This window comes from Alosa pseudoharengus, unplaced genomic scaffold (genome assembly GCF_046254945.1).
Source record: "Alosa pseudoharengus isolate Yale_2024_CS ecotype anadromous, Long Island Sound unplaced genomic scaffold, YU_APseudo_1.1 YU_APseudo_1.1_scf_15, whole genome shotgun sequence".
NCBI classification, from domain to species: Eukaryota; Metazoa; Chordata; class Actinopteri; order Clupeiformes; family Clupeidae; genus Alosa; species Alosa pseudoharengus.
The window spans coordinates 38,992,465-39,005,706 of record NW_027468620.1 but is presented as its reverse complement, the minus strand read 5'-3'; the positions used below and the strand labels follow the sequence as shown (position 1 = coordinate 39,005,706).

The window sequence follows — 13,242 nt, the reverse complement described above, 5'->3', positions numbered from 1 at the left end:
CAGACGGGCCAGTAATCCGTGCAGAGTTGTCATAGGCAGGTGGTGGGTCGCTAGGCTGTACGGGCCAGGAGTCCAGATAGGGGGCAGTAATAATAATAGTTTTCATGCGTGATGAATTTATTTGTTCTAAGACTACGTTGGTGGGATGGGGTGACACAAACACACACACACACACACACACACACACACAGGGCACACAAACACACACACACACACACACAAAGGACACATACACACACACAGGGCACACACACAGGGCACACACACACAGGGCACACACACACAGGACACACACACACACACACACAGGGCACACACACACACAGGGCACACACACACACAGGACACACACACACAGGGAACACACACACACACACAGGGCACACACAGACACACACACACACACAGGGCACACACACACAGGGCACACACACACACACAGGGCACACACACACAGGACACACACACACAGGGAACACACACACACACACAGGGCACACACAGACACACACACACACACAGGGCACACACACACAGGGCACACACACACAGGGAACACACACACAGGGAACACACACACACACACTTGCATATATTTGACAAAACTCTGTTGACATCTGTGCCCCTCTTCTATGTGTGTTTGTGTGTGTGTGTGTTTGTATGTGTGTGTGTGTGTTTGTGTGTGTTTGTATGTGTGTGTGTGTGTGAGTGTGTGCAGACTAAGGACATTGAGGAAATTGCCAAGAAAACCCAGGCTCTGCCCAAAGCCAACAAGAAGAGGCAACGCATCGTGGTGTTCACTCAGGGCAAGGACGGCACAGTCATGACCAAAGGTAGGTGTGTGTGTGTGTGTGTGTTTGTGTGTGTGTTTGTGCGTGTGTGTGTGTTTGTGCGTGTGTGTGTGTGCGCTGACAGTTGAGGATGTTGTGCTCCTTGTTTGATGTTTACTGTAGAAGCTGATGGAAATCTGTGTGGAACCCTGAAAACAAACATCATTTCACCTTTCCCTCTGTTGGCAAGTCTTCCTTCTCTCTCTCTCTCTCTCTCTTAATCTCTTTTCATCTTTCCCTCTGTTGGCAAGTCTTTCTTCTCTCTCTCTATCTATCCTTCAAACCTCCTCACCCTCCCTCTCTCTCTCCCTCTCCCGCTCTCTCTCTCTTTTGTATCTATTTTGTCTCTCTCTCTCTTTCTCTCTCTCTCAGTATGAAATTAATTCACCCTTGGCAGTGACCTTCTGTCTGTGTGATACGGAATGTGAATGGCTGGGGCTGTTGCTGTCGGAGTCCTCGCTATGGTAACAGTGCTGTGGGGTGGGAAGGGGAATGAATGGTGGAGAAAAGCATCACACACACACACACACACACACACACATCACAGTTGTAGCTGATTAAACCAGCGGGGTCTGCACTTCAAAAGAGGCACCGGGGGAGGTGTGTGTGTGTGTGTGTGTCTGGGTGTGTGTCCTACTGTATCTGTGTGTGTGTGGTTGTGTGTGTGTGTGTGTGTGTGTGTTGCAGGTGAGAAAGTGGAGATGTTCTCTGAGTGTATGTGTGTGTGTGTGTATGTGTTGCAGGTGAGAAAGTGGAGATGTTCTCTGAGTGTGTGTGTGTGTGAGTGTGCAGCAGGTGAGAAAGTGGAGATGTTCTCTAAGTGTGTGTGTGTTAGTTTTAATTTCGTCAGACGAGACGAGAGGAAATATGTTCGTCAACTACCTTTTTTTCATGACTAAGACGAGACGATGACGAGATGGCAGTAATGTCCTGAAACACTGACTAAGACTATCTTAAGATGCATTTTTGTTGACGAAAAAGATGAGACCAAAATGTTTTCCATGAAATAAAAACTAAGATAAGATTTCTCTTAATTTTTGTCTACAAAATGAGAAGACAGAATATCTAGCTCTTTACGTTTTCAAAATATTCCGAATGAGTTAATACTAGGGGTGGGCGATATATATCGTCTGCGATAATATCGTGATTGTTGTTTTAACGATGTGCAAATTTACATTATCGAGTATTTTAATTACTTATTGCAGGGCTGAAGTGGGAGTGTCTGTTGTGATCGTGCAGCCTGCACTATCTCAGGTCTTACAATTAGTCCGTTTCGCAATTGCAAGCTTGTGCATTGGCCAGCTAAACAATACAACAAAGTAGCTTACTTTATTTACGACTAACAGCCTATATTAATTTGGTCAACTTTATACAGCCCTAACAAGGCTAAAGTTCTGTAATCGATGCCCCTCATTCTCTCTCCTGCGCAAACAAAATGTGTGCGTTCCAAGTAGCCAAGTGCGTAATTCTTCTTCATAAAGTTGAACAATTTTAGAGAAACATATAAATAGCCTGTCATGCAGATTATGGGCTACAGTGCAGAGTTGGGAAGTTATGGTATAGGCCAACTTGGAGTGAATATACAAACGGGGAATTCTTTCTCTACTCGTAGCTGAGTAGCCTGGTAGGCCGATACACACAGTGTGTGCGGCCGTTCCCTCTATGCAAGTGGCACTGAATCGTGCTCTCACGACAACCACGCTGTCATCTTAAATAGTCTCACTGTCGCCTTCAAGCAAGCAAAACAATGCTTTGAAAACATGTTTCGCTGGAAGGGCAAGGGGGTAGCAACAGCTACAGTACAGAGACTGACAAGTCCGATGGTAGAGCTAATGTTATGAGATTGTTAAAATACGGGATATTTACGTGAAAATGTTAAAACGGGAAGACAGCGGGAAAAAAAGTTAAAATACGTGAGAAACCCGGAAAAAAACGGGAGGGTTGACAGCTATGGTTTGTGCGCATATCGCCATCTAGCGTGGCGGAGTAAAACATTAATTCTTGGGTCTAGGAAAGTGTTTCTCAAACTTTTTCAGATGAAGGACCACTTAATCAATAGAAAACAAACGGACGGACCACTTAGCTTTAAAAAAAAAAAAAGATTACACCTACTTCAACAGTATATTAGCCTACACAATAGGCCTACTCACTGAGCCACCTTGCTTATTGTCTTTGCACTTTGCTTATTGTGTCAGAGAACTCATATCATTTAAACTGGCATAGCTTACATAGACAGTGTTCCAGAACTGTTTGGATTTACATACAATATTGTTGGTTCAATATTGAAAACAACTCATATTTTACCACATTTGCTCGCGGACCACTTGGGATAGCTTGTGGACCACCAATGGTCCCCGGACCACACTTTGAGAAACACTGGTCTAAGAAGATCATGAAAGTGGTCCAGTCAAGTCTTTTACTGTCTATGGTCAAATCCCAGCCGAGCTATAACTTTAGCTCGACTTAACCTCTGCATGTAAACATACTGACTGACAAAAAATAAAAATAAGTAAATATAACAGATGAGTAGCCCTGTGGACACACAATATTTTTGAAAATTGAGATGTTTGAAACACTATTTGACTGAAATGGTAATCAGAAATAATTTGTAATTAAAAAAAAGACAAATGTTTTGACTAAAACTTGACTAAGATACCTTTAGTTTTATTTTGACTAAAACTAGACTAAAATGATGAGACTTTTAGTCGACTAAAACTTGACTAACAAAAATTATATTTGAATGACTAAATATGACAAAGACTAAAAAGGACATTTCGTCACAAGACTAAGACTAAATTAAAAATAGGTGACAAAATTAACACTATATACTACATAGGGGAGTGTGTGTGTGTGTGTGTGTTTGTGTATTGCAGGTGAGAAAGTGGAGATGTTTTCTGAGTGTGAGTGTGTGTGTGTGTGTTGCAGATGAGAAAGTGAAGATGTTCTCTGAGTGTGTGTGTGTGTGTGTGTGTGTGTGTGTGTGTGTGTGTGTGTGTTGCAGGTGAGAAAGTGGAGATGTTCTCTGAGTGTGTGTGTGTGTGTGTGTGTGTGTGTGTGTGTGTGTGTGTGTGTGTGTGTGTGTGTTGCAGGTGAGAAAGTGGAGATGTTCTCTGAGTGTGTGTGTGTGTGTGTGTGTGTGTGTGTGTGTGTGTTGCAGGTGAGAAAGTGGAGATGTTCTCTGAGTGTGTGTGTGTGTGTGTGTGTGTTGCAAGTGAGAAAGTGGAGATGTTCTCTGAGTGTGTGTGTGTGTGTGTTGCAGGTGAGAAAGTGGAGATGTTCTCTGAGTGTGTGTGTGTGTGTGTGTGTGTGTTGCAGGTGAGAAAGTGGAGATGTTCTCTGAGTGTGTGTGTGTGTGTTGCAGGTGAGAGAGTGGAGATGTTCTCTGTGCTGGAGATTGACCAGAGTAAGATTGTTGACACCAACGGCGCCGGAGATGCTTTTGTTGGAGGTAGGTAACCTAGGTAACCTCTCTCTCACACACACACACACACACAGACACTCACACAGACACACACACACACACAAACACACACAGTGCATTGGAACAGGTAGTGTAGGTACAAATAATTAAAAATAAAAAATAAAACTACAAATTATTTGTGTGGTTTTATTTTTCTGCATTGTTCTGCATATATACTGTACCTCAATTAACAACTGTTTCTTGAGTCTGTTTGTGTGTGTGTGTGTGTGTGTGTGTGTCATCTGCTGTTTCTTGAGTGTGTTTGTGTGTGTGTGTGTCATCTGCTGTTTCTTGAGTGTGTGTGTGTATGTGCTGTTTTCTCGCAGATGTGCAAATGTTTTCTTAAAACGAACTATTTTATTTCATTGTTCTAGGCTAATTCTCAATGACTCCGATTTAGATACCCAACTTGGTTGTTTAAAGAAAGATAGATAGATAGATAGATAGATAAATAGATAGATAGATACTTTATTGATCCCCAAGGGGAAATTCAAGGTCTCAGTAGCATACAGACATCACACAACATGCACTTACAGCAGAAAAAAGTAATAAAAGTATATAATATAAAAAACACAACTAAGCAATTAGGACAGTAGAAGATAAATAATATACTAAAATATAAACTAGACTGCATTTCCGGCGGGAACTGCGAAAGTGTGCTTGCCCTGGTCCGGTCACCAACGTGAGCAGACAGTGACATACGCTATGCTGAACCTGGCTTGATCCAAGCATTCTAACAGTGCCTTTCAGTGTTGGAGCAGTGGCAATACCTCAAAAGCTCTATTCAACTATTGCCTTGAATGCGGTTTGTTGGCTTTTACCTGTGGCCTGCCTTCGAATTTAGCTTCTATGACTAAAATCAAATCAATAAAATAAAACAACAGCAGTGATTGGCTGCAAAAATAAATAATGTCTTGCACCTCTCAAACTGGGCTATGAGGTAACCTAGAGAAAATTTTGAAATTATGAAATATGACTAAGGCATTAAAATGCTGCTTGTTTGTCAGGATACTTTTTCACTGATTTATTTTAAAAATATGAGCTATGAGTGTGAATGTTATATATTCCATCCCCTAATTCTGTTTTACTGGTTTATTTGACAAATAATCTATATGGATTTGCTCTATAAAGACCTTATGTCTGTTTGGGATTGTTTTGAGAGCCTATTGATGCATCTCAGAATAAAGGAATGTCCACAACATTAGTGATTTTGTGTGTGTGAATTTATTTTACTTAACTCATTGAATGTAGCTGGATACTCATGAACGCATGTCTCTAATAGCCACAATAGGAGTAATTATAGCAACACCGTATTTTGTGTGGCCCATAATGACCCAGTGGAAAATGTGCCAAAATTCACATTCCTTGCTTGTTGTTGGTACATTAATCCCATTCAGATTGCCACTTATCTGAGATGTAAGAGTTCAGTATAGGTTTAAGGTCTGGGGCAAGGATATGACATTCTGTGACTTCTTCATTGAGGGCTTGCTTAGCAGCACTGTCCGCTTTCTCATTTCCCCTCAGACCAACATGGCCTGGGACCCAGCAAAAAACTACACTCAAGTTCTGGTTCTTTAGACGTTCTAGTTGATCAAGCTCAGCTTTGGTTGTACTTTTTGCGTGACATTAAAGCCTACTGGAAAGATTTTTAATTGCAATTTAATTGAATGCAATTTACTTTTACGATTAAATAAAATTAATTTATCCCTCTCACCCATAGTTTTCTATTTATTTACAAATGTACATAGGCCTACTGTAATTACATTTATACATAGTTATTCTACTGATCTTCATACTATTCATCCTGCACATAGACTTATTCTTACTACTCTTATAATGTTGTTTCTGCACTACAATGACACTGTTTTCCACACTGCACATAGCTGTATGTTATATCTGTTATATATTTGTCATATTGAATATCCATATTTATTCTGTTTTATTATATTCTGTTAATACACTGCATATATCTATATTATTATTTCTACTATTATAATGTTACTGCTACATCTACATGTTATTTTACTTATTGTATGAGATAACTGCTACACTGCACATATTTATATTTAATTCATATTACTCTAAACCACCTTCTGTAAATCAACTGTATACTACTGTCTACATTGCACTATATTTCTTGACCTTTCTCTGTATATTTCAAGTCAAGTCAAGTCAGTTTTATTTTTAAAGCGCATTTAACATGCACATAGTGCAACCCAAAGCGCTCCACAAACAAGACACATAACAAGACAAAAGATGCCGGATGGAGCGGCGTAGTCGCCAGCGTGCCCATGACATCAAGACATGACAAATACATTTAAAAAATAACAAACACAAAAGATGCCGGATTTCATCACCTTTCTATACTTTGCATCACTGTAGCTACATGAATCACAGCTAAGATCCTTGGTTGCTATGAAGGCCAATCGTTCTAAATGGATTGTTGCTATGGCCAAAGGCCAGTTATCTCTGCCGTTGTCAAGCGGGCATATCCTAACCTTATCTTATTTGAAAAATCTCTATTTTACTTAGCCTACTTCCATACAGTGAGTCCCATTAAGAAGTGGCCACTTCATTCGTGCTTACCGTGATTCATACAGCAGCATTATTAAATTAATCTGTCACCATATGCCTACGTTTGCAAAGAATTTTTTTTAATTTGATTCACATGAAATGTTACATTTAATGTAGGCCTACATGTTGACAATGAGTAGGCTAGTTTTGGTTGTTGGTGGTGTTATTGCATCCCTTAGTTATGCCTACAATGCAACTTCCCTCGCGATTGGAAGCTCCAGTAGACAATAGTAGACGCATTTCAAAACATCGCGTTAGGAGTCCTCGCCACTTCTTTTAAGCCGTCACAGACTTAGGTGCTACTTTTAGGGCTAAAGTGCTTCGTGAATTACTGTTAGTAAAAAAAATAGCAGTCCTAAAGTTACAAGTGACGAAGTTACGAGTGCAAGCATCTCATATTAAATGACCATGACATTACGCTAAACAACATAAATCCCAATTAGCAACATACATCTCGTCCCTATAGCTAGCCATACAAGAAATTAATGATAGTTAATCTCTGCTTAGCATGCTTCTCCGCTTAGCATTCTAATAACAGAAGGGGCACATTTATGTTGACCACTACAACATGACTCATGTCTGTAACTCTATAAAACACTTACTTTCATAAAGGACGTACACCATCCAGCACAGTTCTACACATGGAAACCGATATTTTGGGCACTTGTTTGGCCACGAACTCGTCACTCTGAAACTGGACTACTGTAGGCTGCACCCTCACCCAATGAGAGTCTTTCAGTATTAAATGTGTAGGCTACGTGTGAATACGAATGGATGTGTGTGGTTTGCAATTAGAAAAAACAAGAAATAACATTTCCAATAATTTCCCATTAAAAATTACATAATATTTGCACCTTCCTTCCTTGTGAAGCTCACATAATTCTAATGATGTCACCGTATGTATGTGAAATGTAATACAACGTTGCCACCTATCGTATGTATTTAACATTAACTGTACTGTCGTCAAATCCATGCTTTGAGGAAAACAATGTTTTTATCATAGTTTCCTCTTCAGTGAGCGATTACCTGGTCGTTTTTGTAACAGAGATGGCTGTTTATTGTCCCTAGGTTTACAGAAACACCTATTCATATTAATACGTATGGAAATCAAGTTAACGCTGCCGACCACTGTTTGTCTATTACATGGCCCAGAATGCCTTGCATGTCTTTACAACAAAACAACCCAGTAAAACCTAATTTCCCGTAAACATATGAATTTGCATACTTGTAACATTTTTAATAATACTCTCCCATCATGATATTTAACAATAAGGAAAAAATTAATTTGAATACCGTCAATGTGAAAACAACTCTATTATGTAAGCTATATATAGCTACTGTTCTCCTTGCTATTTCAGTTCGTAAGTCCATACTATCCCATGGCAGAGCAAGGATTTCATGATTGGGCAAGGATGCCCAGAGACATTGTGGCTGCCCAGAGACATTGAGCATACTTGGAAGGCATTGTGATAGAAGGTGAATGGTGCAAAGGTGAATGGTGAGAGTTACCAAATACCTGTGGGTGGTTTGCCAAATGATGGAAACTTTTGGAATATTTCTTTATTTTTTTAGCTTATGCACCCTCACACTGGAGTCCCCAGTTCATATACAAAATTTGGTATCGATATGTGACAGTGTTCCTGAGATATGGACAACTTCCTGTTTCGGAGCTTCGCCGCCGATTACGTTTGGCTGTGACGGGCAAACGCTTTCGAAAATCAAAAATCCTTCTGGTAACTTTTGTGAGGCTTGGTCCAAGGATAATGTACGTCAAGTTTCGTGGCGTTCGGACCAAATTTGTGACCTGTGAAATTTTTGTTTCGCTTTCTGTTCAATCCAATATGGCGGACGAACGACACGCCCACCTGACGTCATCTTCGCGACCAACTTACACCGGTACTGACCGGACGTTTTAAAGTTGGAACTGTGTCTCTGTCTCAAAGGGCCTAGGCGCTAGAGCTGACAAAAAATTAGGGAGACGGGAAAAATAATAAAACTTAAGAAGAACAATAAGTGTGCTGCTTTGCAAGCACACTTAATAAAACTTAAGAAGAACAATAAGTGTGCTGCTTTGCAGCAAGCACACTTAATTATACTAAATAACACTAAATCTAAATCAAGTCTAAAGCAGTATCCACATAGTGTGCTTAATGGACTAAAATGGATTGAGGTAACATGGAAAAAGGTCCTGTGGTTAGACCAATAACAATTTGCCATTCTTTTTGGAAATCATGGACTCATCTGGGCTAAAGAAGAGAGGGGCTATCCAAGTATCCAACGTGTTTTAGTGCTCAGTTCCAAACCCAACATCTATGAGGGTGTGCAGGAGTAGTAGTGCCTACAACATGGGGCATCTTGCACATTTGGCAAAGCACAATCCATTCTGAATGATGTATACAGGTTTTGAGCAACATATACTGCCATCCAGGCAATGTCTTTTCTAGGGAAGACCTTTAATATTTTAGGAAAACAATTCCAAAATTAATTCTACACATATTTAAATAGTATTTTTCCATAGAGGTAGAGTCCAGGTGCTAAGATGGCCTGTCTGCAGTCCAGACCTGTCAAATTAGGTGCATAATGGAATGAAAATCATGACTGAGAATACCCCATACTGTTGAGCAACTGTATATACTACATAGGGGAGTAATAGGACAACATTTCATTCTCAAAACTCTAGCAAATGGTCGACCCGCACTTTAAAATCATCTTACCCGCAGTTAACTAGAATGTTTTTTTGTTGTTGCTGGGCCTGCCCGATCCATGGTTTATACTGCGCAAGTGTGTGTTTGTGTTTGTCGGTCTCTGACGTGTGTGTGTGTGTGTTGTGCAGGTTTCCTGTCTGAGCTGGTTCAGGAGAAGACTCTGGAAGAGTGTGTACGCGCGGGTCACTACGCCGCCAACGTCATCATTCGACACGCGGGCTGCACCTTCCCCGAGAAGCCCGACTTCCCTTGATCACATGACCACACGGACACACCCACTCCCACCTGCTTGGAGAGAAGAGCCAAGATGGCGTCCTGACAGCTCCACTGTGGAACAGATGCATCTCTCTCCTCCTGCATGGCCTTCTCCAGACTCCCCTCCCTCCCTTTCTCCCATCCTTAATCTCCCTCCTTTTCTAACACCCCCCTCTCCTCTTTTCTTCTGTATTTTTCTTCCTGCTGTTCTCCAGCTCTTCTCAGATTCACTCTCAGGTTCTCTTTCTCTCTCCCTCACTCTCCCTCTTCTTCCCTCCCTCCCTTTCGCTCTCCATATCTGCCCCCCCCCCCCTGTGCATCTGCTCGCTGCCGTCCCATTGAGAAACTTTTCTTTTTTTGGTTGCACTTTACTTGACAGTAACAATATAAGACAGTCATGAGCGTGTCATAAACGTTTATGACAATGTTATTAAGTGACATTCTTTTTTTGTCATAACAAGTTAGGGTTAGGATTAGGATTCATGTGTCATGACAGTGTCATGTGTTCATGACAGTGTCATGACACTCTTATGTCGATACTGTCAAGTAAAGTGTTACCCTTTTTAAAAAAAAAAATCACAATTTTAATGTTTAATTTTAGTCTTTAACTGCTCCGTTTTAATGTTTAACTTTAGTCTTTAACTGCTCCGTTTACAAATCACGTCCTACAGTTGCCCAGGAGACTTTTGTCTTCTTAATGTTTTTTTTTGTGTATAATAATGTTTTTCAAAGTGTGTAATTTTGATTAATTGTACCAAAAGACAAACCAGACACGGAAGTCTAACTGGTTTAACGAAGACCAATGTTGTGCCATATGTGTCCACTCTGCTAGCAAACATCCAGGGACACACGCACGCGTCCAATCCGCTAGCGGACATCCAGGGACACACGCACGAGTCCAATCCGCTAGCAAACATCCAGGGACACACGCACGAGTCCAATCCGCTAGCGGACATCCAGAGACACACACACAACTCACAAGCGTGGTGGTAGAAAGACGAACATTGTAACTTCAGTGTGGCTGTTGTGTTTTCTAACAGACATTCATGGGTGTGTGTGTGTGTGTATGTGGGTGCCTGTTGTGTGTGGTGTTGGGGTGTGAGCCAGTGGGGAGTTTGAGCTACACTACTGGCTCCAGCATAAAGATATGACTGCATGGAGGTGTGTGGGTGTGTGTGTGTGGGTGTGTGTGTGTGTGTGTACGGAAAGGTTGGTGCAGTACACATCCTTCACAAGCTTGCCTCTAAAAACTGACTGAGTAAAAGACCCATCTGATCTCATCCTCCCCTGTCTCTGTATTTATTGTGCACAAACACACACACTATACACACTGACACACACACACACTCTTGTCTTTTTCTCACACTTCACACACAGACACACACACACACATTGTCACACTCCAAGCGGGATCAATAAAGTATCTAGCACACCTAGCCCTCGCTATGGACCCATTACCACTCCAATACCATTCAGTTAGCACACACCTAGCACTTGCTACCACGCCAATCGACCATTGAGTTAGCACACCTAGCACTTGCTACCACGCCAATGGATCATTGAGTTAGCAAACCTAGCACTTGCTACCACGCAAATGGACCATTGAGTTAGCACACCTAGCACTTGCTACCACGCCAATGGACCATTGAGTTAGCACACACCTAGCACTTGCTACCATGCCAATGGACCATTGAGTCAGCACACACCAGGGGGTCAGGATTTGAAGGGTTAGCTTCAGCCACTTAGCATGGCATTTGGCCGCAGACATTTTTGAAAACATGGCGTTACATGGTTGCAACTTCCAGCACCAGTTTTTATATGCTGATTGGTAGATGACAGCTCATGCACGAGTTTAGTGTTGGGCACGAGCGTCCTCGCGCGTCCATGTTGGTTTGCATTTCTGGAAGACGACAAATAAAACAACTAACTACTTGGATTAAGCTACTGATACTTGACTTAATGCCTACATGGTTTAGGCTGTATTACCGGACTTTGTGGTAAATAAAAGAAAAATGTTAATGTTGTCATATTAGGCTATTATTTGCCGTATATGCGGGGTGCCAAGTAATTACCTTAAAGTAACTGACTATGACCATACACTTTGGCAGATGCATAGCAATGACCTATATCCAGTTATTAGCCTACTCATTGCGTTGTGTATGAAGACTATTTTAAAACACACAGGCTGTAGTTCTGTAGAACGCAACGTCTGGATCATAACCTGTCTCCCCAAGTGATTTAAAACGAAACAAATGTCAATGACTTATTTCGTTTGCTTTCTTGCAACATTGACATGATTAGGCTATGCATTTGATTTAAATGTTCAGGCTGCCAGTCGAGGCAAAAGCCAAATCCACCACAATACCCGAGGGATGTGCGCTTCTATCGGAAGTTTAACTTGCGTTGGCTTCATTTCGTCTGCCTGCAAATGTAGCGTAGGCTTAACAAGCTGCAAATTCACACTGGGTGCAGCAAAAATCCCAGCTATCCACACATTTCTTACATACCATGTCTACTTAATTAATAGTCATTTTCGTTGGATAGCCTATTGCGTAATAGGCCTACAACCTGTCCAAATAGTATTTAGGGATCATTATTTGTGAAGCCTAAAGTGACACAATATTGATTTGCATCGTTTATTATCACATATGAACATCACATTAAATAACCTAGGACTTCAGAGACAGGGCAAACTTTACCACCATTCCCAAAATGTTATCCCAACCAATTAAATGAATTTGCGCTTATAACGAGGTGAAGCGCGTTCCCGAACAACTTCTTTTCCTCTGAGGGAATGTCCAATCTTCATCAACGACATACCGTTTTACCTTACGTTGTCTCCGTCTGTAACGTGGAATCTAATAGGCTAATTCTAGCTGGTGCCGGAAACGAACACCCATGAAACGCCATTTTCGTAAAGATGGCTGCGGTCAATTTCATGTTTTTTTGGCTGAAGTAGCTAGCCTAGCATGGGCCATTGAAATGAATGGGGGCGGGACTTAGTCACTCTCTCCAGTTATATATAATACCTCCATGGCACACACCTAGCACTTGCTACCACGCCAATGGACCATTGAGTTAGCACACCTAGCACTTGCTACGACACCAATGGACCATTGAGTTAGCACACAGTTCCTTGACAGTTTGTGCACGCAGAGGGTCATGTGTGTGATAGTGTTAGGGAAGCTGTAAGGGATAATAGATAATAGATAATAGGGAAGTTTGCCTCCAAAAATGACCCTAAGTCATCTTTGCCCATACAAGGAAATCCTGAAGATAACCGAAGCTAACTACTTATTGCAAGTTGCATTGCAAGTTATCTCACATGTAGCAAATATCAAAGTTTCTCGTCTTAAAGCTGCAGTTGGCAAGTCTGACCATTGAGGGGACCAAAATGTTGAATGTTTACAACTCTCAT

The 13,242-nt window shown here is 41.3% G+C and overlaps 1 protein-coding gene across 2 annotated transcripts in view; it reads left to right on the top strand.

Annotated features, from left to right (window-relative positions):
• Positions 1 to 11,104, top strand: part of adka (adenosine kinase a) — a 168,974-nt gene extending 157,870 nt beyond the window's left edge. For both annotated transcript variants that reach the window (XM_076286396.1, XM_076286397.1), the window contains exons 9-11: positions 719 to 833; positions 4,192 to 4,278; positions 9,698 to 11,104. In XM_076286396.1, coding sequence (XP_076142511.1) covers positions 719 to 833; positions 4,192 to 4,278; positions 9,698 to 9,822 — 327 coding nt within the window. In that variant the 3' untranslated portion in view covers positions 9,823 to 11,104. The remainder of the gene's footprint in view (positions 1 to 718; positions 834 to 4,191; positions 4,279 to 9,697) is intronic.
• The last annotated feature ends 2,138 nt before the right edge of the window (positions 11,105 to 13,242 follow it).